General features: G+C 37.2%; 1 protein-coding gene across 1 annotated transcript in view; it reads right to left on the bottom strand.

The window, feature by feature from the left end:
- Shoc2 (SHOC2 leucine rich repeat scaffold protein) overlaps positions 1-26,539 on the bottom strand; it is a 72,051-nt gene that overhangs the window by 28,728 nt on the left and 16,784 nt on the right. The window contains exon 2 of the mRNA XM_027407015.2: positions 14,497-15,434. Coding sequence (XP_027262816.1) covers positions 14,497-15,199 — 703 coding nt within the window. The 5' untranslated portion in view covers positions 15,200-15,434. The remainder of the gene's footprint in view (positions 1-14,496; positions 15,435-26,539) is intronic.

Genomic DNA, 26,539 nt, shown 5'->3' on the forward strand with positions numbered 1-26,539 from the left:
CACAAATGCTAATATATTCTAAGACTTTTAAAAACTGACTAATTTTATTAACCAAATTTAGCACAAAGTATTAGAGACATTTTTTACCTCAATATATGTATGCTTTCAAAATACATGTTCCACTGCTATGTAAATGGCTAAACTAATCCTTGAAATAAAAGTTCCTTCTCTATTTACTAGAAAATGAGGTATATTTCCCTTACCCAATCAAGGTTAGAAGGAGGTACACAGACAATTCAGATTTCTCTTAGTGTTATCTGCACATCAAGACCTTTTTCTATTTGTAATACATTTGTTGGCCTGAACATGATGTGTTTGCTTCTTTCCTTGCTTGCTTGCTTGTTTGAGACAGGGTTTCTCTGAGTAGCCCTGGCTTTCCTAGAACTCACTCTGTAAAACAGGTAGGCCTAAAACTCAGAGATCCATCCGCCTCTATTTCCTGAGTACTGGGATTAATGGCATGAGGTTTGGGGATACTGAAAAAATTAAAACAAACTATAAAACTGTGGTACAGACTGCCAATTTACATGTTTACAGACAAAGGCAACAAAACATAAAAGTTTTATTTAATCAAAAGAGTGAAAAGAAACCAAGTGAGAGAAAACAAGGTTTGATAAGGAAACATAAAGACCACTATAAAACAACACCCTCCTGGGTCCCCAAAGAAGCCTGTTCTAAAATTGGCTCAGGCTGAGCAGTCACAAACTATAATCTCGCATATAGGAGACTAAGAAAGTTTGCAAATTAAAAGACAGCCTCCCACCTGTACTACATAGAAACCTGATTCAAAAAAAAAAAATGCAAAGGAGTTGTTCAGGTTTTCAAGTGACAAATATACAAATAAGCACTAGTAAAAATAGCTGACATGTCTAAATCTCCGACGAGTAAAAGCAATACAAGTTATCACTTTATCCATTAGGATGGTTATTATTGGAAAACAGAAGTGCTGGGGAGCATATACAAAAATTAGAACTTTAGGTTCAGCGGATTGGAATAGAAATTGGTACAGTTTCGTGGCAATCAGTAGAGTAGCTCCTTAAAAAAATATGAATATAAAAATACAGTTGCCAAGGGGCAGTGGTGGCGCATGCCATTAATCCCAGCACTTGGGAGGCAGAGGCAGGTGAATCTCTGTGTGCTTGAGGCCAGCTTGGGCTACACAGCCAGGGCAGATTCCAAAGCTACAGAGAAACCCTGTCTCAGAAACAACAACAAAAATCAACTTTACTACATAATTTTACCTCCGGGATGTCTGGAATCATCTAAAAAAAACAGAAAACTGAAAGCAGGGACTAACTCAATAGTATACAGTTACCTGTACAACAGTACTCACCAAAGTATTATTTATTCATCATAGCCAAAAAGTGAGTACAACCTCAAATATCCAGGAGTCAATGAATAAACAAAATATTGTATGTATTCACAATAAATATTTTATAGCTTTATAAAGGAACAGAATTCTGATACATGCTAAAACTGAATAACCTTGAAAAATATGCTAAGTGAAATAGGCCAGACACAAAAGGATAATAAATTATATGAAGGTATTTAGAACAGTATTTATAGACAGAAAGTACAGTGGTTATTGGGTTCTGAAGAGAATAGGGAGTAGCAGTTTAATAGGCATACAATGCTGTTCTCAGATTATAAAAAAGGTCTGTAGTTAGAAGATGATAGCTGGACAATCTGAACACACTTAATACCACTAAACCACAAAATAAATTCTATGTCTCATCTACTTTGTGACAAAACAAACAAGCATGGTCAACCAAAAGCCAAAGCTGAGATTCGTTTTCACACTGGCTAAGAGGAAGAGTCTCAGGGCAGTCTTCATTTCTGGGTTAGAAGGTACCTAGGCAAGTTTAATAAAAATGTGTATACATCAATCAATAAAAGAATATAAATAGTAAAATTAAAACAGAATAAAGATAAGTTAACATATGCAAATGCTGGTTGTTCAGGAAAAAAAGCAACACTTGATAACACAAGACTTGAAATGGTTAAAAAAAGAGAAAAAGAAGACACATACTACAAATATCAGCAATGAAACAATCAAGTACATTCTACATTTTCATTTTTGGTTTTGAGACAAGACTTTCCCTGTAACCCAAGCTGGCCTTAAACTTGTGACTCTATGATTTCAGCCTCCAAAGTGGTGGGATTATTAGGCTGTACCTCCATCCTAAGACCAGTTCTTACAGTTCTGTTGTTGTTATTGTTACTGTTTTTGATAGAGGGACAAGTTCTTCCTATGTGCACCTAGCTAGCCCAGAGCTCACTATACAGATCAGGCTAGTATTGTGACAATCCTCCTGCCCTTGCCTCCCAAGTGCTGGGATTAAGCCTGTCCTACCGTCTTTAAAATAGTAAGAACTATTAACAACTTCATAACCATGAATCATAAATTCAAAACTTAGGCTATATAAACAATTCCTTAAAAAAATACACACACACACACACACACACACACACACACACACACACACACACACACACACACTACCATCAAAACTCAACAAATAGGAACCTTCAATGATACTCTAAACCATTAGATAAATTTTATGTGTAACTGAAAAGTTTTCTCTCCAAAACTTGAAGGCACCAATGGTTTCTCTGGAGACTCATACCAAACGCTTAGACAAGAATTAATTAACACTCATGTAGCCTGTCACAAAAGTGACACATTTCCAAATTCATTTTATTAGGCTAGCATTACCTTGATATCAAAAACGTCAAAGGCAATACAAAAAGAAAACCCACAGCCCAATGGCCAATTCCCTGTTTATATAATATGACGCCATACATACATACATACATACATACATACATACATACATACACACACACATACGTACACACACACACACACACACACACACACACACACACACACACACACGCGTGCGCGAACAAGACATAGAGACTTAACATAAGAACTCATCAATTCGCCGGACGGTGGTGGCACATGCCTTTAGTCCCAGCACTTGGGAAGCAGAGGCAGGGGTGATATCTGTGAGTTTGAGACCAACCTGGTCTACAAGAGCTAGTACCAAGACAGCCTCCAGAGTCATAGAGAAACCCTGCCTCAAAATAATAATAATAATAATAATAATAATAATAATAATAATAATAATTCAACAATTCCAGACATGCTGGTTCTGTGCTTGAAAACTTAACCAATTGTAATTCACTGCATCAACAGTTCTAAGAGAAAAAAATAATCTGTTGACTGATAAAATTAAAAGTACTTTTAATGTTAAAAATCCTAATAAGGAAGAGAGAAGAAATTTATATATGAATTTAACTCTGATTTTTATTCTGACATGTAAAAACTTGAAGTCAACACTCCTGTCCTCACAATATTTTCTTCAGAAACTTAAGGACAAAGGGCAAATTCATGAGCTAAAAACTACAGGGAAATGTGACTTCAAAAATTTAGTTTACCAGAAGTAACAGCTGGAGCGTAGAAGAAAAGTTCAAAGGTCACTGTGGGATGCAGGAGAGGTAACTGGAGAGACTAGCAAGAATGGAATCTCCCTCGAAAGGGGCCTCCTTTTCTAAAGTCCTCGTGCAGGACCTCAGAGCAAAGACAGCAGGAAAAATATTTATTTCACCTAAGCATTAAAGCAACAGAAAATTTAAGACAACCCCTACACACAAACACTCTATAGGGCTAAGCCTGCACTAGCATCTGCTCTGCTTGTTCTGGTCCACTGAGCAGACTTCAGAGGATACTATCTCAGTGTTCCCTTTATATACCTGTATTAACACTCAAAATTGTGAAGATTATATTATAAGATGCCAAAGGTTATATGGCATTAGGAACTCTCCGTCTCTCTCTCAACATATTTGTCATTTGCTGCAGTAATGAAATTTTCATTCTGTCAACACCTACTAGCTCTAACACATGAAAAAAACAGATGAGTAATAGCTGTACTAAAAGCAAAAGTACAACTTAGCTATGTGATTTCTATACGTTTCAAGTTATTAACACCTTGGTAAAATAAATAGTCAATATTAGTTCATGTGACTTAATTAGGTGTTAGAAAGCTGAGGCTTCTTTGCATGAGAAATGTATGTAAGCAGAATATGATTGTTCCTCAATGTACAGAATTATGTGTGAACCTTTTCTTGTAATAACTCAAAGATTCTGAGTAGTCCCTGCCTTAAGAAAAAATAATAATGCAAATATAGCAAATGAACTTTATTTTTCTAACATGGTAGGAATTATTTGGATCCCAACACCCCAAAATGTAGTTCCTGTGTATCCTAGTTTACCTGTTTCCTCTGTAGCCATTTATTTGCATCTTAATCTTTTTGCAGCACCAAAAGAATCTGTTATATAGCAAACTTTTAAAATAACTTCTGTTGATTTTATATATAATATAAAATAGATTTGACTGAACAGCTTATCTTCTACTTTAAATTTATGGAAAGAAATATGATGTCAATGTTTTAAAGAATTAAAAAAAAAGTCTTGAAAGAAAAGGAAGAAAACAAGATTTACATCAGATTTTTCTTCAGAAACCATGCAAAGTCAGCAGTGGAGTAAAACATAATAAACACGGGGGGACCATCAACCTACAAGGCCTGTTACCAACAAAACTACCCTTCCAGAGTATGGGAGAAACAAAGGCTTAGAGGACTAGCAGAACAGATGTACAAGAAATATTAAAATAAATTCAGGAAAATAATACATACAGAAACTTAACATAAAGAACACAGCTAAAAATCTTAATTTTCGTACTCATAATAGATTTAATAGCTAACAGTTTAGTCAAAGCAATAATAGCAGTAAGATTATGAGAAATGGAAATGTTTCAAGGCAAAACACAGAAGAAATGGAAGTATTTGTCATAAGGCATCCAGAGGTACAGTGATTGCTGGAAATACAACGATATTAATCTAAATGTACTAAACTCTACAGCAAGCAAGCAATGCCCCTCAATAGGGAAAGCCAGGGAGTCTGACCCCAGTGATGCACCCCAATCCCAGCACTTCAAAAGGAAAGCAGTGAAAGAAGAAACCTAAGGCTAACACTGATCAGGAGAAAACAGGGTCAGCACACTTCATAACAAAGTGAACGATCAGAGCTAGAGGAAAATATTACGCAATAGTAAACGAAGAAGTCTAGTTTTTATTATTTTTAAGAACTTTTCAGTACCTTTGTCCAGCAATAATCACAATACCCATTCTAGCATGTGGTGAATGGTTCTCTCCCTTCTCAACTACTATCCCTCTTCCCAATGCCCTCCACCAACAGCACAGACACCAGCAGCTGAAAGCCCCCCCACCCACTCCTTCCCTTCCAATCCTCCCCGCTTCTCCCAAGGGACAACACTGACACACACCTACGACACACACCTACATTCCTTCCCACAGCTTTACAGTCCTCACTGCAAAACATCACTTGAATTGAAAGACAAATAATTAATTTTGGATCCTAACTCTTCACATCAGAATAAAACTTTTGGCATTTCATCCTCCACCTGCCTTTGACACCAAGGTCTCGTTATGTAGTCCACACAAGACTCAAAACCTCCATCCCTGCCTCAGTATCCCAAGCACTGGGATTGCAGGCATGAGCCACCGCTCTTGGCTTGCCATCGCCTTCTCCAATAGTACACGCTAAAGCTCCTCAGCTCTCACTAAAATAAACTTCCACTGACATAAAGGAAGATGCACAACAAACCTGAAAGGGATCAGGAAACTAAATGCAGCAAGTTAGAATCAAGGATCATGGCTAACTTTGCAGCAGCTGTGATTCAATCCAGGCTAATTACAACTTGGCAATCTTTCTCAAATTCAGCCTATGACATTGTAGACTAGGCACCCCCTGTACATAAAACAGCACTTGCCCTTTGCCAGCAGTCTTCTCCCCTGTGAGTCCTCACAAGGGGGACACACAGGGTGAGCAGAATGGCTTTCAATGGGTGACACACAGGGTGAGCAGAATGGCTTTCACTCACATCCAAAGCTCCCATTTGTTTCTGTACCTTAATAGTTCATTCTTTCTGTCACTGGACAGTATCCCACTACGAATGGTCAGTTTACACATTCCCTTAATGAAGGGCATTTCAGTTGCTTCATATTTTTAGCAGTAATAAAGCTGCTAATTAAAACATTAATTTATAAGTGTTCATGTAAACATAAATTTTAACCCATTTTGCTGTATACCTAAAAGCAGGCATGGCTAAATATATTATTGTGGTGATATCATTTAACTTTTTAGACAGGAACAACTGTCATCTAAAATGGCTGAACCATTTTGCATTCCTATTAGTAATGGGTAAAAACCCTCATCTAAATTAGAGATTCTCAGTGGTTCTGATGTGTGTAAAGGTTACATGTTGAAAGAGGATCTCACAGGCTAATAAGGTGGCTTATGGGAGATGGGGGAGGTGTGACAGTGTGACCTAGAGGTGTGACAGTGTTTCTTCTCAAAAAGTTTAAACATCTAGTGTGGCAAATTATGATCTACACACAACAAAACTATAAAAAGCACAACATTGTGAACAAATAAAAAGTGTACAGTAGGATGTACATATAACATATACATCATTATGAGTAAAGAGAAAAACAAGCCTAGCTGAGTGCATTGTAAAAGGCTCAAATATACAAAATGAGCAAAAACTACCTAGATATCACAGGAAATAACATGAAGTGGTACAAATAAAAAAGAAATGGGGAAAAAAATCACAAGCTCAGCAATTCCACTGTGATTTGCTAAGTTTAATAGAAGCAAATCCTTAAGTTTACCAAAATCAGTATTAATATACAACAGCATTACTTGTATTAACTGCTATTTACAAACCACTGAAAAACAAAGGGATTAAGTGTTGGTATTTTCATACTGTCAGTCAAGGAGGAATGCAAATATGCACGCTCTAACTTTATATAGCATAGGAAAATAATGCCATGGAGACACACAGAAAAGCATATACACAGTGTGACTTCATTAATATACAATCAAGTAAAATGCATTAATGTATTTTTGTTCAAGTCCAAATGTTGCTACCTTAATGGGCACAGCAGCTAGAGGTAACGATAGTGGCAGGCGTCAATGATTGGTACTGGTGTTCTGTTTAACTGAAACGCTGGTTACACGGTTTGTAAACATTCACTCCACTGTATGTTAATGGCAGGTGCAATCTTCTGTAAATATTATTCAATAGAAAGATAAACAAAAGCATGACCTCTATTCTTTGCTTTGAACATTTAATCTAAACCATGACAGAAAAACTACTAGAGGGCTTGGTTTATAAATGCTGCATAAATGTATAACCTTCAACATACTTAGTGAAAAAGTATTCTGTTCTACTGAAGTTCTCTACGGTATAAAACAATTGTTTCAATTTTTAAATATTTCTGTCTTGTCTCTAGAAAAAAATTACAAAATGTTTTCAACACTCTCTGAGGATGATACCATTCTATAACCAGACAATAAAATATGCTTGACTTATCTCTTCCCAATGTGATAACTGCTTGGTGACAGTTTATGACAAAGAAAGACAGTGTTCCACACTCAGACAACAGCGGTGTGATCTCTGCTGCCCACAGGTAAGCCACCTGGGATGTAAACTCATGTTCATCCAACAGAAAAGCAAAGTGAGAGGCAGAAAAGTCCTACTTCCCTCCCTGTGGAAACTTCAGTGACTAAATGCTTAAATAATAAATTCCTGAAAACTATCTGGCACACACCTAGGCTTCCCATTTTTATGAATACTCTTTGATTAAATATGATACACACACACATACACACACTTTACATATGACCATTCAGGTGACAAGCTCAGTGACTACTGTACAATCACACACATTTTTAAAATCTAACCAAAGGTAGGTTATTACTACCTGAGCATTAATTCAGAAAAAAGACTATGCATTCTCTTTCTGAGCCACACACTGGACAGTGAACACACTACAATACAATAGATCAAATGATGTTCTCATGAAACCGGGAATTAGTTACAACTATATACAAGTGACTGAGGTGAGCTAAAGAGGATCTGAACTCCAAATTGGCCCTCTATTGCCTACTTAGAAAATTTCAGCATTGAGAGCCATTCTTCTGGATCTTCAAGGTAATTCAAGGTAAAGATTCCTCCAGATTTGTTCACTTTTGAGACAGGAACTTTCTGTGCAGCCCAGGGTTTCCTCCTAAGTGTTGGGACTGCATGCATGTGGCACACACCCAGCTAGTTAATCAATTTTAATGTTACGACTTTACTAACTTGTTTTTTAAAATTTGTGCACTGACTGAAAATTCAGCAGGAAAGAAAACAAGTCTCCATAGTCTGAACTTGCACTACAAAAAGCATGGAATCAGGGAATCAAAAGAATAGGACATAATCGCTGTAAGCAAAATGAAACAAGGCAAAAAAAAAAAAAAAAAAAAAAAGGAAATACAAGTGACGAGGGCACTCAGGATGAAAGATAAAACAGGCGCATATATGTTAGAACTTAAGGCATGGGAGGGCAAAAAAAATCCTGGCACCTATTAAATATCAAAGTAAAGAATATGAACCATTCTGACCAGATAATGAAGCACAAATTAAGGATTTTTAACTGACAGTTAATCAGAAAATAGTTGCAACACAGCACTGTAAGACTACTGGAGAGGTAGAAAGACTACCAGAGCACAAAGAACTCAATTCCTAAAAGCAGAGACCATTAAGAAGACTTCCTATATTATAGCCAGTATGGTTCACATTTACTTCTAGTAATTGTTGTAATATTTAATTAATTCATTCACTATTTTTGAGTGGACTGAACCAAGCAACTTGCAAAGTATGTTAAAAATGACGACATGTGACATCTGTGACTACTGTTCAAAAGACTGTGACTTCTACCTTGCTATACATTATTTCTCAAAGCTTGAGTCCCTTGATGAAGCAAGGTCCCATTGTCAGCTGACCCTGACAATGACATCTTGAACCTAAGTGTGGAGCCTTTCCCAGGTGGGCCTTCAGATACCATGCAATGCCTTGGCTAACCTGACTGAGAACCCTTGTGAAAACAATCCTGAATTAGAAGTCTAGTTGAGAGAGTTCTGACTGATGAACCAAAAAAACCTGAAATAACAAATTACTGCTCTTTTAAGAGCTATGCTTTGATACCCAAGAGATAACTAATACAGGAATTACATGAAATCCACATTTGTATTATGACATTACTCATAAATCTGCCTGTGGAAAATAATCTCATCAAAAGCCAGAGTTTTATTAGTCTGAGAAGCCAGAGGATAAGGTTCAGAGTTTAGTAGAAGAGAAAAATCACAAAGGGTGGAGTCCCAAAATTTACAGTACATAAACTCCTCAGACTTTTGTCCAATTCAGAAACTAAGTATGCGTGAGAGGAGATCTTCGAGGAGCCTAAAAAAGAAACAATAGTTTGAAAGCAAAACGAACAGATCAGACTTCTTACCACTGCCAACTACGGCATCATTTTAGAACTTCAGCCCTGCCAAGCCAGAGGAGTGGAAAAGAGAGTATCAAAAGGCTGTACAGCAGAGGAGTAAAAGTCACGCACAAGAGCACAAGACTAAGGACGCTTATTAGGCTTTTAAGGACATAACTAAGCAAAACTCCTAAGAGCAAAAGCCAAGTCTCTGCAAGGTTAAATGACTTCAAGAAAGGTTAACTGTGGAACAAAACAAACTTTTAACACTCATGAGAGGGTGATAAGAGAATTCATCCAAACCATCATACATAATTCATTGAAACCATTCAATTACTAGAAGTCTGACCACAATGGCTATATTGAACTAGAAAATGAACCCAGTATGTAGGACAATGGATCCTAGGCAGCAGACGAGAGCAAACATGGCCATGTTCTCCAAGACCAAGGAAAAGTGTATGAGCCTTCTGGTTGCCAAGTTACTGCCCAGGAGTAAGTTACAAGTCATAAAACAAGCAGGAAAGGGATAGAGGGAAGTTCCAACAAGTTGTTTTAAGGCAGAATGTGAGAGACAACAGTGCAGCAGTAACATTCACACAAACTGAAAGGAAGTCCCACCTAGAGTTTGCCTAATCACCATACAGAGAGGAGCTGAACAATAGTCTGGCAAAGAGCCAATAAAAAGCAACCCAACAATCCCCAATCCCAGTGGCACAAGGCTGGGAACAGTCTGAATTCCTGCCACTTAGAAATGAAACAAGAAACTCATACAATAGTCTATCAGGAAGAGTCCTGAGAAAAGTATATTGGGGACAACTTAGATATAAACAAGAGGCAGTTAGCACCACTATAACCAAAACTTAAAAGGAAAGCACAAAAGAACCAAATTGATTCCAAAGTTACTGAACTGTATGCCAAAATACACCCAGTATTAGTTAAAATAATGCAACATCTAGACCCAACAATGCTGTAACAATACTCTGACATCCAATTAAAATTCGACCAAGCATCCAGAAAAAGAAAGTATGACCTCTGACGAAAAGAAACAAAAGCAAGAGATAACAGAACTGTAAAACAACAATACTGAAAAGACTACTAAAATCGAGCCTCACAAGACAAAAAGATAGGGAACAAAAATAACATCCAAATGTAATGCACAGAATAAAAAAGAAAAAAGGTTTTAAATAAACATTGCATTAATTAAATGAGCCGGTAGACTCAGACAGAGAGACACAGCAATCTGACTCAAGCAGACCCTCACTCCCCACCCGTGCATTCACACACTTACTTCATGGGCTCCTCTAAGCACCCCTTTGCGTAACATCCTCTAAGGGGATAATGACTGCTGTCTCTCCCATCCTTCAGACAACACAGAAACTGACACTCAGTACTTCCTGGCTCAAATACTGTTTCTATTTTCTTAATGTCTCTTTTAGCAATGATGAGAGCTTCTATCCTCCAGGTGTTTTATTATTTTAGTGAGAGACCTGACAGTCTAGGAACAGGTCACTTCCAGGTCTCTAAGATTTCTTACTGACCTAATTAACAGGAGTTACTTAGTAGCACCTATGTGGTGATATTTTGTTTGTGCTTTCACAAATACAGCTTGCCAGAAGATCAGAGTGCTGAGCTAGCCACTAGTTAGCCATAGAGGCCAGGCAGTAATGGCACACACCTTTAATCCCAGCACTTGGAAGACAGAGGCAGATGGATCTCTGTTAGTTCAAGGCCACCCTCGGCTTGATCCAATCTAAAAGAGAAACAGAGTCAAGCAGTGGTAGCTCACACCTTTAATCCCAGTACTTGGGAGTCACATGCCTTTAATCCCAGCGTTAGGGAGGTGGAGACAGGAAGGAATATGGCTGGACAGAGAGAGGAACGTAAGACAGGAGACAGGAACTCATTGTATTCAGGCTGAAGATTCCTAGAGACAGGATGACATTCTGTCAGAGTATTCAAAGAAAGAGGATTGATCTTTTGGTCTGAGGACTCGGTAGAGGTAAGAACTAATGGCTGGCTGCTCTGCTTCTCTATCTTTCAGCATCTACCTTACATCTGACTCTGGGTTTTTATTATTAAGACTAATTAGAATTCGAGCTACACACCTATGGCCTCTTTATTTTCAAAGAAGTTACTTAATAATACTTATGGCCTCTCTTTATGATTTCCTTTTTCCTATTAAATTATTTACTGGCATTTGTTTTTAAAAATACACTCAAATAAGAGTTTTAAGAAATAATGGCTGGATCTATTGCTCCTGGCAAAACTAAAAGAATTTTTAAAAAGTTGGGGGGTATTAAGGCTTACTATTTAAGGTAATATTGAAAATAACACTGAAATATTATTTTAACACCAGAATGTTAAAATATGATACTAAGATACTAAAAATACAATGACTTATAAATGTATTAGAATACTAAACTGAAATATAAAACACCAAAATGGCTTTTTAAAAAGTAAATACTTCAGTAAATTCAACTTAAGCCATATAGCAAAGGCCTAAGACTTAGCATCTAAAAAATTCAAAGAAAAATAACACAATCAGAAACAGTTAAATACTAGGTTCATTCAATTTTTTTAAAGGCCGCTGATTCTGTTTATTTTGTATTATGTATGAACAAGTGATTATATATTTAATACATACTGGTTACATACCACTTGACTTGGATAAACTGTAACACTGTCAAGTGCTATGAATTGACTTATGTTTTCAATAAATGCTATGTCAAACAGGTAAAATAATGCTACTGCCTTTATTGTCTTCTCACATATTCTTGTGAAGACTGTGGTTTTGTTCTGTTTCAGAGGAATGGACCAGAAGACACCTCAGGTGCCACCCATCCTGTCTGTAAGACAGGGTTTCTCCCTGGACCAGACTGATATCAGCACATCTTTGCCTCCTCAGCACTGACACTACAAACCAGTGCCACCATACTTTTCCATGTGAGTACTCACTGACGGACATCGCCCCTGCCCTGGGAGAGTTGTTTTTAAACTGGGAAGAAATGATACTCATTAACAATTAGGTCATTTCACTAGTGAAAAAAGTTCTTTGGATAATCAATAAATGAAATTGCAGACTATATAAATATGTAATATTTTACTGAATATAATATAGAAAAATACTTTTGTAAATATTCTAACTCTGCTGTTCTAAAGAGAATAAATATTTTTGAAAATTGTAATTTAATAAATTACTTTAAAAAAATTCTAAACCACATACATTCAATGAAAGAAAAGAATTCACAAAACAAAGATGGGGTATATCTCTGGTTTCAAAGCAGCCTTCCTAGAAAAATAAAATTCTGTAAAACTTCACTGTCCAGAGCTCCTTAGCTATCCCTAACCATGACTTCCACTTTAATATACCTCCAGCAAGAGACTGTTCAAAACCATGTCTTTAATAATTATTTCCTATTCTCCCTGGAAACACAAGTTCTTGACTGCTTTTTTGTACAACAGAGAATCCATTTCAAGAGTAAAACTCCAGGACGAATGGCTCACTGTGGCAGCCATCAGCATACCAAAGTGCAGCAGACCTCAGCCTCAGCATGCGTGGCTCCTCCCAGCTCTTCTCAGCTCAGCCAAGCATGGGCTTGCCCTCCCCAGCTGTTCATTCCTACGTAACACTCTACGTTTGCTTGGTTTTGAGACAGGTCCCAGCCTGGTTGTGACCCAGGCTGGCCTCAGCCTCCAATGGGCAATGCCTCTAACTGCTGAGCATACAGACAGGCAGCCCCACACCCAGGAAAATGCATTTCTTCAGTTCCAGCCATTTGATAGCAATGCTACGGGAGCAAATCCTGAGAAAGAAAACTTGTGAATTAATTAAACTTTGGGACCATGTGTAACACAAACACTAAGCAATGAGGATATAGATAAAGAATGCTTTACATTTCTAGGGAAAATCAGCATTTCTTTTTCCAACAGCCTAAACTTCTGTCGACAAGAACTATATGCACAAATTAAATTCTGACTGAAGCTTATACTAAAGCAACTCACTCAACAGCTACTTTCCTATGAAGCATTTCCACCCACTGATTTCTTTTGAGACTATTTTAATAACTCAGGACTGAGTCATACCTTGTGTACACATTACTTCTAAAATATATACATATATATTGGATTAAAGGTGTGCACCACCAATGCCCGGCTTATTTTGGTATTTTAAAAATCTTATCAAACATGCTCAAAAAAGAAATTTATCTTTATAAATTTCTCAAAAACTAATAACAAATAAATATACTACAAATGGTTCAGAAATTTATTCTGAACTAAAAATACGTTCCAAAATTTATTTCAAAAGGATCAAGTTGATTTTTTCTTACAAATCTATGTTCCTTTTTCCTCCTATAACATTCTTTTAAAGTTTTTCCTTTGTTTGAGGGTAATTTAGTTTACTCTACAAGATTGCAATGAAATCTGTCAAGCTGCCAGCAGCAATGCACAGATTGGTATTACAGGCCTCTCTTCCGCCTTTCTGTATTGCATTTTGTCTGTTTGTGACTCATTATGTTGCCCATGAAGGGACCCAGACCCTGGGCTCCAGTAACCCCCTGGAATGGGCTTCCTGGATGCAGCACACCACTGTGCCCAGCTGCTACACTTTATGTTTAATCAACATGTAAGTATTTTCAAAAAGGGGGGGGGGGACCCTATATTCCTATGGCAGTGTTCTTGCCTGAAACTGTAATGTGACAACTGTCTGTGGTAACCAGGTGGGAAATGGAACGAATCTGAATACACCATTTTCAGACATAGAGAAAGTTAGATTAGGAAAGTTGAGGCAATATGAATATAACTATAAAGATACTTTAAAAATGGGTGTTAAGGTAGCAACTTAAAAATTAGGCAAACCTCTTTTAAATTCATTGTTCTGAAATGAAAAAGCAGATCCGGTTGTCTAAGGAAGGTCTAATTATATTTGTTTTGTAACTCACTTATGTCAATAAGATAATCTCAAGTTATATCTACTAATACATAATAAACTGTAAATAAGAATATAGAAATAAGATGTTTTTAGACAGTTGAGAAATTTCTAATAGGGAAAGCACTCAACAAAGTTACAAACATTACAGATAAGGAAGGCCCGCTCACCGATTTCTGCAGGGAGCTGTTTGATTTTGTTCTCACGGATGCTGAGCATGCTCAGCTTCGGCAGGTTTTTGATGTCCTTCTCCACAGCAGTGATACGATTAAAGCGGAGGTACAGAGTGGTGAGAGAGTCCAGCCTATACACCACTGGAGGGATCTCTCTCAGTTTGTTATGCCGTAAATCAAGCATCCGCAGCTTCTTCAAGTTATCGAGAGAGTCAGGCAAACTAGTGAGTGAGTTCTCACTGAGAGCCAGTGTCATGAGATTTAGTAGACAGCCCAGCTCTGCTGGAAGGGACTGCAGTTTGTTGCTGTATAAGTAAAGCTCTGTGAGTTGAGTCAGCTCTTTGACTGATGGCGGCAGCGCATGGATGGACCTCTTGGATAAGTCCAAGCGTGCTGAGTTCTCCTCCCGGCATCTGTTAAGCTCCTTCATCACCTCCGCATTGCTAGACTTTTTTCTAGTCCCAGGTGCTGGGTTTGGCCGTTTGATCGTATTGTCAACTGAAAAAGCCACCCCTGGTTGGGCAGCACTGGAATCCTTCTTTCCATCTTTGGCATCTTTCCCTTTGGGTTTAGGGTCTTTTTCTTTGCTTTCTTTCCCAAAACCTCCGGAGGCTTTTGCCTCTTTTTCTCTCTCCTTGGCAGATGGCCCTTTGGGATCTTTCTCTTTAGAGTCTTTTTCTTTGCCTAAACTACTACTCATGGTGACTCAAGCTTAAACAAAACACTACATGAACTCCTTTTATTTGCCAGCAATCCAGATCAAAGATGAAGAGACAAAGATCCTATACAGTCAAAAGAGTGTTGGCATGAAGAAGCAATCAGCTTGGAGTTGCATCCATCTGTTACATGTTGGCTCTAAAAGCACTATGCCCATTTCTGATAACTCGTTCCAACTGGTAAAATGGTGTTCATCAGTCAGTGATTCATTAAAATTCCTGAAATATAACACAGACAGCAGTAAATTACCTTAGGTTATAATGTACATTATATAAAGTCTCTCCAAGCAATCATTAAGGAATTTGTCGGTCTCCTTCTTTTTCATTATTCAAGTCCCCTCTATCACGAACCATCCATTGCAAATACAAAAGCTAGTAGAACACATAAGACATCCGTCCACAGAACTTACATATATTAAATGAGTAAGTCTTTTAAAGTCCTTGGAATAGTGCTTGTACATAGAAAGTAATTAATTATTGGTTATTGTGATTTTGCCTAATTCTGAGCTCTCAAAAATTTGTATCAGCCAGGTGTTGGTGGCGCACGCCTTTAATTCCAGTACTCGGGAGGCAGAGGCAGGCAGATCTCTGTGAGTTCCAGGCCAGCCTGGTACCCAGAGCGAGTGCCAGGATAGGCTCCAAAGCTACACAGAGAAACCCTGTCTCAAAAACCAAAAAAAAAAAACAAAAAACAAAAAACAAAAAAATAACAAAACTTTGTATCACAGTTAACTTGGATTAATTTTTTTTAACCTTTTCCTATGAGATTGTAACAGTCCCATTAGGAATAAATTGTTATCCCCAATTAAACAGACACAGAAGCACAGAAATAGCTTTTACTTTTGGAATTTTAACTAACTAGCTCTTTAACCTTTGGAGTACTAACAGAATCAAGAATTCAAATTAGGTAGAGCATATCCACAGTCCGTGTTTAACAAATACTCTGACTCTGCTTTATCTACACTACTAACCAAATGGCTTTAGATAACAGGAAAGACCTCAAAGCTGACACAGACTAAGGAGCAGTGAAGAACAAGTACAAAACAAATAACGTGAGATTTGTAAAGGAAAAGGGTTCATAGTTCAGGAGACAGTTAAAATAAGCATATTAGCTGATTCTGATGCCATGGACTACCTTTGGAAAACAGTGACAAAAAGTAATCTCCATTGAAATCTATATTTTAGGAAGTGAAAACAGAAGATTAATGGAACAATATTCATTTAGGTATAAAAGGGGCTGTGTATAAACTGGATGGGGCAGATGACCTCAACTTGAAACTGCAGAATATAATAATACACTGGTAAATTTGATGCTGCAATTAAATAAATATATCATCATTTGCTAGCAAATCAGAAAAAGCATAACTCCCATTAGTTCATACTACTTTAAAACATGAAGAACACTTACTAAAACCATGTACTAGTGAATAACTTTACATATAAACATCCATGGGACATAGGTATTATTTATCTGTTTGTGCTTAGTAAATGTCATCATAACTATTTTCTGGAAAAACAATTTTTTTCTGGTGTACATAACAGAACAAGGCTGTTCAGATCATGGTTTCGGGAAGTTAAGGTGCCAAGACCCCTTCAAAGGCACACTCTCACTGACCTAAATTCCTTCCACTGGCCCCCCATCCTCATAGTTCTATCAGCCTAGTCAGCTGGGAACCCAGGTGTTTACTGGGGAAGTGTCTGTGGACCATTTAAAATCCAAACCGTAAAGGGTGTCAACAAACTTTCCCTGTAAAAGGCTAGATATTAAATAATTTAGGCTTACAAACCTTACTTGTCTGTTACAGGTATCCAAATCTGTTGCATTAGTGTAAAAGCAGCAATGGGAGTTGTGCTTCAATAAAACTTTATTTTAAAAATACTAAAATTAGATGCAACCTTTGGTCCATAGCTTGCCCACCTCAGTTTAAGACTTTAAATCATTTCTTTCAATTAACTAGCTTTTTATACAAAATGGAGAAAGATAAATGTGCTTTTCTGTTTTTCTTACACTCTAGTCATATTATATTACAAAATAAAATGTCTCTAATATGTAATGAGGAGAAAGGCTAGAAGGACAGGAAAAGGAAGCACCCCCGTATTAAAATGCATTCTTAGGACTCCTGAGTGTGTGAAGCTTGGGGGCTCTGGTTTTTGTGCCTTCTGTTTGTTTGTTTTGTCCAATCCCAGTGTGTTAGTTTTTGTTTTGTCTTCTATTTTACTATTAGCCTTTAGGAGCCTGTTTGTTTTCTAATGAGAGATAGCAAGGGAGCGGCTCCAAATAGGAAGGGGAGGTGGAGAGAAAATGGAGGAGTAGAGGGAGGGACCATAGCCAGGGTATACTATGTGAGAAAGAATATCTATTTCCAAGAAAAGGAACAAACAAAACAAAAACCACTTGAGGCTAGGCGGCTTAAGTAAAATCAAATGGATTTTCTTAGGTATCAGTTTCCTTTTATACTGTAGCACTGAGCTGGACTATTTACAAGATACTGACACTTGTTCCTGGATATTATTAAAAATGAATTTTTAAAAAATGCATCTTTAGAAGAGGGCCAGCAGGAGAGGGTGGAGGGTAAAGAGAGTAAAAAGGATTGAAGAACATTACTTACCTATATGAGAATCTCATAATGAAATTCATTACTTTCTACAATAAATAAAAGCTAATAAAAAGGGGGAATCTATCACTGGACCCAAATGTGGTGACATACACCTGTTATGCCAGCACTAGAGAGCCCAAGGCAAGAAGACCGTGAGTTCAAAGTCAGCCTGAACTACACATAGGGAAATGTTTAAAGACAACAACAAAAAATTAGTATTAAAAACTATAAAGACCTTATATTTTTAAAACGACAGTAGGTCATAAGCACTCCTACAACACACACACACACACACACACACACACACACACACACACACCACACACGCACGCACGCACGCACGCACGCGCCCGCCCCTATGGGGGAATTTCAACTACCTCAACTACAGAATAACCAAAATAACCCTAATAAGAACTATGTGAATAGAAAGTAAAAGTAAAATGCACATGTATTCCCAGGCCCAGGGCAAACAAACTGTATCTAAGAAATTTTAAATTTTAAAGAACTGAAATTATACAATGCATGTCCTCTGAACTAAAAAGCAGTAGCAGAAAGGTAATAAAAGTCTTCAAACATATGAAAATGAATACACTGCTAAATAATCTATGGGTCAAAAAGGAAGTTAACAAGAAAAATTAAGTGTTGAGCAGAGTAAAAATGAAAATATTTCAAAATCTACAGGATGTAAGTAGGAGCTTAGTGGGAAATATTCACCCCTGAATGATAATATTAGACTATTTCTAATAATTTACATTTCCACATCCAGATACTTGGGAAAAGTAAATGAAATCCAAAGAAAGTAAAACAGAAATAGGCAAAAAGAAACGCATGAAATCAAAACTAAAAAAAGTAGAAACTCAACTTTTAAAAATTCACAAAACTGATAAACATCTATCAGCTCTGACAAAGATAACAACAGGTAAATGACAGATACCACTGAAGATTGCATATTACAGGGACAACACTGAAGACAACTCTGTAACGATGTTCAACAACAGATGAAAATGGAAATCACATATGTAAAAACTCAAGATTAATTATATCTGAATAATGCTAAATTGAAAAGAAATTGAAAGTATAGTTTTAAACTTTCCAAAAGAGGAAAATGTCAACCATAGATGTGCCAATGAATTATGAGAAACATCCAAATAAGAGTATCAATTCAGGAGCACGCCCTAAGGTGATGGCTCTCACTCATGAGATCCCAAAGTTCATAACATATATATTATGTATGTATGTATGTATGTATGTATGTATGTATGTATGTATGCATGTATGCATGTACAATTAATTATGGGGGACAAAGTCCCCTATACCAAAGCTAGACAACTGAGTTAAAGCACAAGCATCTATACAGGTCAATAACCTCCATGAACAGCAATCCAAAGATCCTCAACAACATGGCTGAAAATCAATTTACCTCTGACCACACTTGTTCTACCGAGTTGTGGAAGAGGGGAGGGGAAGGAGAGAGAGCAGGATCACACATACAGAGCAAATATACTTTCTTTTGCAGACATGACTGTCTGTATGACATTGAAGGCAATCTCCAGAACTTCCTTTAAAATACTAAATGACTCCACCTAAGTCATAGAATAAACTAAAAACAAAAAAGTTATGCCAAAATGTAAAACATAATTTCATTTGTATTAGCTCCAAAAATAAAATACTTGTGTAACAAAAGAGGAACTGGAAGTGTGATGAGAAAGATGAGGTCCGAGATCAACAGGACTCCCAGCTGGTGCTGCTGGCATCAGTGTGCTGAGCACAGAAGAAACCCTGAAAGCACTACAGGATTCAAGTGAACTTCCCATGACTGCAAGTCGGGAGGCCATGTATGATGTGACTGAACATCAAGGCTGTCAAATCTTGAAAAACTTGTTACACGGTTTCGTAATTTGGACTTTATCTTGCAGACACCATGATCTAAGAATACTCTAGGAGGATAACATGGGTGACTACAAAGAAAAAATATAACCTGAAAGGGAAAAGAGGGTGTGATCACAGGCAGACCTTTAGACTGATATCTGATACAGTTCAAAACTGGTTTTATAAATCAAGTGCTCTCCAAGCAGCAAAACAGTCAAAGAGAAAAAAAAAAAAAATCCAATAACAAATTCTCAAATGAAATGTCCCATCAATGCCAGTCGGTGGTAACCATTTGGGGGTCTTAGCAGTCCTAGGAATTAACCTGAGAATGTTAACCAATGAGTATCCGTGGTAAGGAGTAATCTGTATTTTTAAAGAGTTCTCCAGGTGATTCTAGTGCAGGGACACATTTGGAAAACACTTCAATAGCCCACGCCAAACATAGTAAGGGAACAATCCAATTTCAGTAATTCACTTAGGGTTGTACCAATGTTTATGAATTTAGTGGCCAGAATGTGCACACAAGAACTCTTTTGCATACTATATAAACTTCAAATGCCAGCTAGATGAAAAACTGTTTATAATAATCAGCTAGGACCCAGTTCCATTTTACCTATGAACCTCAAGTGTCTTTGAACTTCTTAAATTAGGAAGGGGATGTATATATTCTAAAGAGAAATGACTTAAACTTGAAACTGGCAGTGACAACCATACTTCTGTACCAGTTTACATGTACAGCTATTAGTGGTGATCTATGTGCACATTTATTCTTCATTATTTTCTAGTGTTATGCTTGAGCATTCTCATATTAACATGAAAAAATGTGTACCAGATGCTTCATTGTTTTTTAGTTGTTATTGTGTCAAAACATCTACATGCTGGAGTAGAAAATGAATTTTCTTGTATTTCACTTACCAATTGATTAGGCTTTTTAAAATTATTACATAAATGGGATGTTAAGTTTGATATTTTTAAAACCACTCCTTTAAAATAACCAAATAAAAATAATATAAGATGGGAATATTTTACAAGATGTTTTAGAAACAAAAATCAAAAAACATATGAAAGACACAGACCCAGAGTTATGTCTGAGCTGACAGATTAATGGCAGTAGATAACTACTAGAAGACAGAAAGTCACTGCCTTCAGAGGATAGCCACTGGTAAAATATTCATGTTCCATTGGCTAGGTCAACACCCATGCCCATAGGCTGTCCTGACTAATCCCAGTGGGAACAAAATAACAAAATCCAAAACATCATCATGATACAGACCCTAAATAGAGTAGAATTAACACAACTCAGCAGATTAAAGACTACATAATACAGACCCAGAGCTGGCACTATCCCAAATAAAATAAAAAAACTCACAGAAATCCCATTAAAAGCAGGGACAAAGCACAGCTGACCACTGTCCCCATGCCTTTTCAATGTATTTACTACCTAGTGTAAGAGAAGGGAATTAAAGGGATACAAACAGAAAGTCAAATTATCCCTATTTGCAGATGATATGCTATTATATATAAGAGTCCCAAATTTCTACCAGAAAACTTCTCTATAAATAATCAACACTCACTGGACATGGTGGTATACACCTTTAATCCCAGCACCCAGGAGGCAGAGACAAGCAGATCTCTGTGAGTTCAAGGCAAACCTGGTCTACATAGTATGTTCTGAAACAGTCAAGACTATATAGAGACTCTATCACAAAACAAAGGAGACCAAACTTTTCAGCAAAGTCACACAACAGGGCACAATACTGTCCTAGATAGAGTTACTATTGTTGTGATCAAACACTAAATCAACTTGGGAAGAAAATATTCCATTTACAATACTGTGAATTTACCTAACAAAGAAGGTAAAAGACCTCTTCAATGTCTTGAAGAAAGAAACTGAAGAAGACACTGGAAGATAGAAACACCTCCCTTGCTCACATGTCCATAGACATTGAAGAAATAATCATCCTACCAAAAGCCATTTACAAATGTAATTCAAATCCAACAAAAAATATTCACGGCATTCTTCACAAACTAGAAAAAGGTAAATCCTAAAATCTGAATAGTCACAAAAAGCTTTAAATAGCCAGAGCATGGAGTCCAGGGAATGCTAGAGGGATTCCTATGTCAGATTTTCTAGCTGTAATCATAAAAACAGCATGTTATTGACTCCAACACAGACATGTACATCAATAGAAAAAAAAATAGAAAACCCCAAAGTTACCACACATAATTAATAGCTATCTCATAATTGGAAAAGATGCCAAAAATATACACTGAAGGAAGACAGCATCTTCAACAAACAGTAATGGATGGTGATGAGATTTGGATGCTCACATATAGAAGACTAAAATTAGAACCTTACATAGCATCCTGCACAAAAATCAATTCCAAATGGATCAAAGACCTCAATGTGAAACTTGAAACTCTGAAGCTACTGAAGGAAAAAGCAGTCAGTACCCTTCAAGACAACAGTAGCTCAATAATCAAGGCCGAAAGATGGGATCGCTTAAAGCCAAAGTGCTTCTTTAGGACTAGCAAAAGAAACAACTGAGGAAGCCCACAAAGTGGTAATTTTTGCCAGCTATAATTCAATGGAGGATTAACATTCAGAACACATAAGAGAACTTCAAGGACAGAGAATCAAGAAAATAAACTACCCTATCATATGGATCTGAACAGAATTCTCAGCAGAAAAAACTGAGCAGAAAAAAATGGCTAAGAACGTTCTTTAAAAATGTTCAATATCTTTAGCAATGTGGGACGTGGAAATTGAACTACTTTGAGATTTTATCTTACATAAGTCAGAAAGGTGAGCATCAGGAAAACAGCCACCAACAAATGCTGGTGGAGATGCAGGGAAAGAAGAAACCCCATTCATTGTCGGTGGTTTTACAAACAGGTATCATCATTATGGGAATCAGCACAGATAATTCTCAAAAAGCTGAAAACGGATCTCCCATGTGACCCAGCTGTACCAATCTTTAGCACATAGGAAGAGCTGGAGTGGGGTAGAAATTATGTAAATACAGTAGTCATGCATGAAACTCTCAAAAACAACTTAAAAATTAAAGTAGGGTGGGGTCTTGGTGCTGGGAAGAGGAGCGCTAGGGTGTCTGGAAAGGAATGAGAGAGCAAGGATATAAGTGCAAGCACAGTATGCTAAATAAAGAAATAAAAAGTATACACACAGAGTGTGTATACAGACATCGGCACTTCTGAGGAAGGTAAGCATTCTGGCATGCATAAATGAAGAGGGGTTTGTGGCTGGCCCCGAGAAGGCGTGGTTACGGGTATTGTAGGGGAAGGTTTAAGAATTCGGGGCACGCACATAGGGTCCCTTCTTCCTTTTCATCATCAGCTTGCTCTACTTACTCCGTTCCCTGCCAGCTGGCTAGGTTGCTCTGTAAGTAAGGCATCTCCCTTATAAATACCCTAATATCTTTACCTGACTCTGTATTGGCAATTCTCTCATTAGGGGATCATAAACAAACAGTAATACACATGAACCAAATAAAAGTATTGCCAAAGAAGCAGTACAGGAGCCAGCAAGATGAGGTGGATACCCGTGAGTAAAAGCATTTACCATACAAGCCTGGCAGCACATGGAAAAGTGTAAGGAAAAGAACTCACCGGAGTGGCTTTCTGACCTCTATACATGTACCAAGACACAGAGCTCTGTCCCCTCCCCTACATAATGAACACACAGTAATAATTCTGAAACCTGTGTCAGTTCAGCTACTTGGAACTTGGAAGGGATAGTGAAAAGAGCATACATATAGCATAAAACTTAGCCTTACAGAAAAAGGATCAGCTTTTTTTCTTCTTCAAGTAGATTAGAATGGACTCAGAGAAAGCTCATTTATTTGAAGATAAGAGAAGCAGTTCAAGTATCGTTATCTCCAATTATGTGTAGTGGAAGGGCACAATCAAATTTATTTGTTGACAAGATGAGAGCTTTTGAAGAAAAAATAAAAAGGAACAGATAAAGACATGAACCAAAAGAAAATAAATTTAGATCTAAGAAGTTCAGCTATCAACTTGTAATAACAACAAGTTGATAAAACAAATCTCTAAAACTAAGATTTTTTTCCCAATCATATTTGGTAATCTGTATTTTATTCCTAAATTAATTAAGCTGAAAGAATTTAAAAGGCCAAGTATGAAAAAAAAAAGGGGGGGCCCATAAAGGATTACACACAGCAGGCTAGGCTGATGGAGAGAACAACTAAAAGGACAACAATAAAGAGAGAACAAGGAATTAGAGCACCCACTGGAAACTGGGTGTACACTTTAGTAAAATCTGATGTTATTTCTGAAGGAAGAATAACTCATTTATCCACAATCATATACAAAATGCCAACACAGAACAGTTTATAAAAATGATAATCATAATGACACATCATTACATATCTAGCAGAAACCTAAAGTCAAAACAAGATCACAGCAAAACACTAATGAATTTATGGAGGGAGCACAATTGCTCGTGCTATAGTATGAAGGCAAAACAATATGGGGTACAGCCACTCTAGAAAACAGCACATACTGTACTATACATACAACTATAGTTCTTGGCATTTATTCCTAGAAAATTAAAATACATGCTGACATAAAAATCTGTCCACCACTGTTGATAAGAATATTAATTATGATGGCTAAAACTGGAAATAATCCAAGTGTCTTTTAACAAGTAGTTAAATCCTGATACATCTCTACACAAGGGAACAGTACAGAGCAATAAAAAGGAACAAACTACTGATGTATGTAACAACCTGGATCTCAAGGGCATCATGCCTAGTAAAAATATCAAGCTCAAAAAAAAAGGCGGGGTGGCTACTCTATAATTCCATTTATCACACATCCTTAGCATGATGAAACTATAGAAATGGAGCGCAAAGCAGTGGCTCCTTGGGGATGGAACAAGAGAGCGGAGAGAGAATGGCTTCCTTCTGATCAAAACACAGTCTGTGTCGTGACTGTGACAGTAGTTAAACACATCTGTTTATCAGATAAAGATACGTAGAACCAAAGAATATATGAAAGAATGAATGCTGTTTTATAATCTAATTAACAGTGTTATACCGATGTCAATTTCAGGGTTGATACTGACATTGTACTATAATTACGTAGGATGTCAACACTCTGAGGAGCCAGGTGATATATTCTTTTTGTAATTTCCCATGAGTCCGTTATTATTTCTATATAAAAAGCAGGTAGTTCACTGATATGGTCTTACAAACACGACATTACACTTCAAAAAAAAATTACTTTTGTCAACTTTTGATGAAGAACAAAACCATAGAACACCTTCAATTACCTGGTAAGGCTACTGGAAGAAGCTCTACTTTTCCTCTTACATAGGAGAGGGGTTGGATACTGACTGAATAAATAACAAGTGGCCAACAGCTCATTCAACCATATCTACGTAATGAAACCTCTGTAAGAGTCTCTAAACTACAGGGCTTGCAGAATTTCCGGTTTGGTGAATATACCTTGGTGCTGAGAATAAAATATTCATAGTTTTCCCCATATTGCCTAATACACCTCTTCAATTTGACTCTTTCTGTGCTATACCTTTTATGCTAAACCAATAATCAAAAATAGAATTCCGCAAGTCCTATGAACCCTTTTGGCAATTAATTTATCTAAAAAGGAATAGAACTGGTTGGCTAGAAATCTGTGTAGTCAGACTGGTGCTTACAATGGGGGCAATCTTTTGGCAATGAGCCCTTTTCATCTATGGGAATCCAACACTAACTTCAGGGAGTGTTCAAAACTGAATGGGAAGATTCCTACTTGGTGTTCAGAAAAAAACTGGAGAAATCCCTACTACAAAACTGTAGTGAGTAAGAGCAATTCACACACATTTAAAGTTTATAACCACAGAAAAGAAAGAGTAATTAGTGATAGAAATCAATAGATACCTACAAACTCTTCAAAAGAAGAAAGTGTGCCCCAAGAATTTACATCCAGACAAACTATAATTCAGGATTAAAACAACAGTCAAAACCTAGCAAATATGTAAAACTCAAAGAATACTGTTCTTAGGAACTGACCTTGAAAACCCAGCCAAGCAACAGCTAAGTCAAAAAGACAAGCTGTGAGCACTGGTCTCAAGACTATTAAAAAGTTGTGACTGCCAAATACACCATAAATGTTACAATTCCTGGCAATGTTGAGTGATTAGCAAAAAGTAAGATAGAGGGATTGACGTAGGCTTATATCTGCATGCTTAATTGCTTTATACCTTTATATGTGTTACAATTTATCTCAATCAGTTTTAAAAGAGGATGCCATAATTTGAATAAGTTTAATATGTTCATTTTTAAAGTCTCAGACTAGATCACATGTGTGCCATCACACACACACACACACACCCAGAGTGAGAGACAGAGAGACAGAGAGAAATGCAATGGGGAAAAGGGTCAAGAAAGGGGAGACAACAATAAGGATGTTCAAAAAATGTAAGAAAACCAACTGCTTTACAAGTCATATATATATATATATATATATATATATATATATATATATATTTATATGGTTAGCTGGAGCTGTACAGGGAAAGTGCCCTTCCCAGAGCTATAGTCTAATGCTGGGTGTGGGATACCCCATGGGGTTATTAGTCAAGGGCAGGGTCCTAGAGACCCCCCAACAGGGTATGGGATACCCCGTGGGGTTACTAGTCAAGGGCAGGGTCCCACAGACCCCCCAGCAGGGTATGGGATACCCCGTGGGGTTACTAGTCAAGGGCAGGGTCTAGAGACTCCCCAACAGGCTATTGCCATTGCTCTTGGTTACTCACGAAAACTTAATGGTAAGACACCGTATGTTTTGATCACAGCATATGAAGACATCAAACTGATC

The sequence above is a fragment of the Cricetulus griseus genome, chromosome 3, assembly GCF_003668045.3.
Source record: "Cricetulus griseus strain 17A/GY chromosome 3, alternate assembly CriGri-PICRH-1.0, whole genome shotgun sequence".
Taxonomy (NCBI): domain Eukaryota; kingdom Metazoa; phylum Chordata; class Mammalia; order Rodentia; family Cricetidae; genus Cricetulus; species Cricetulus griseus.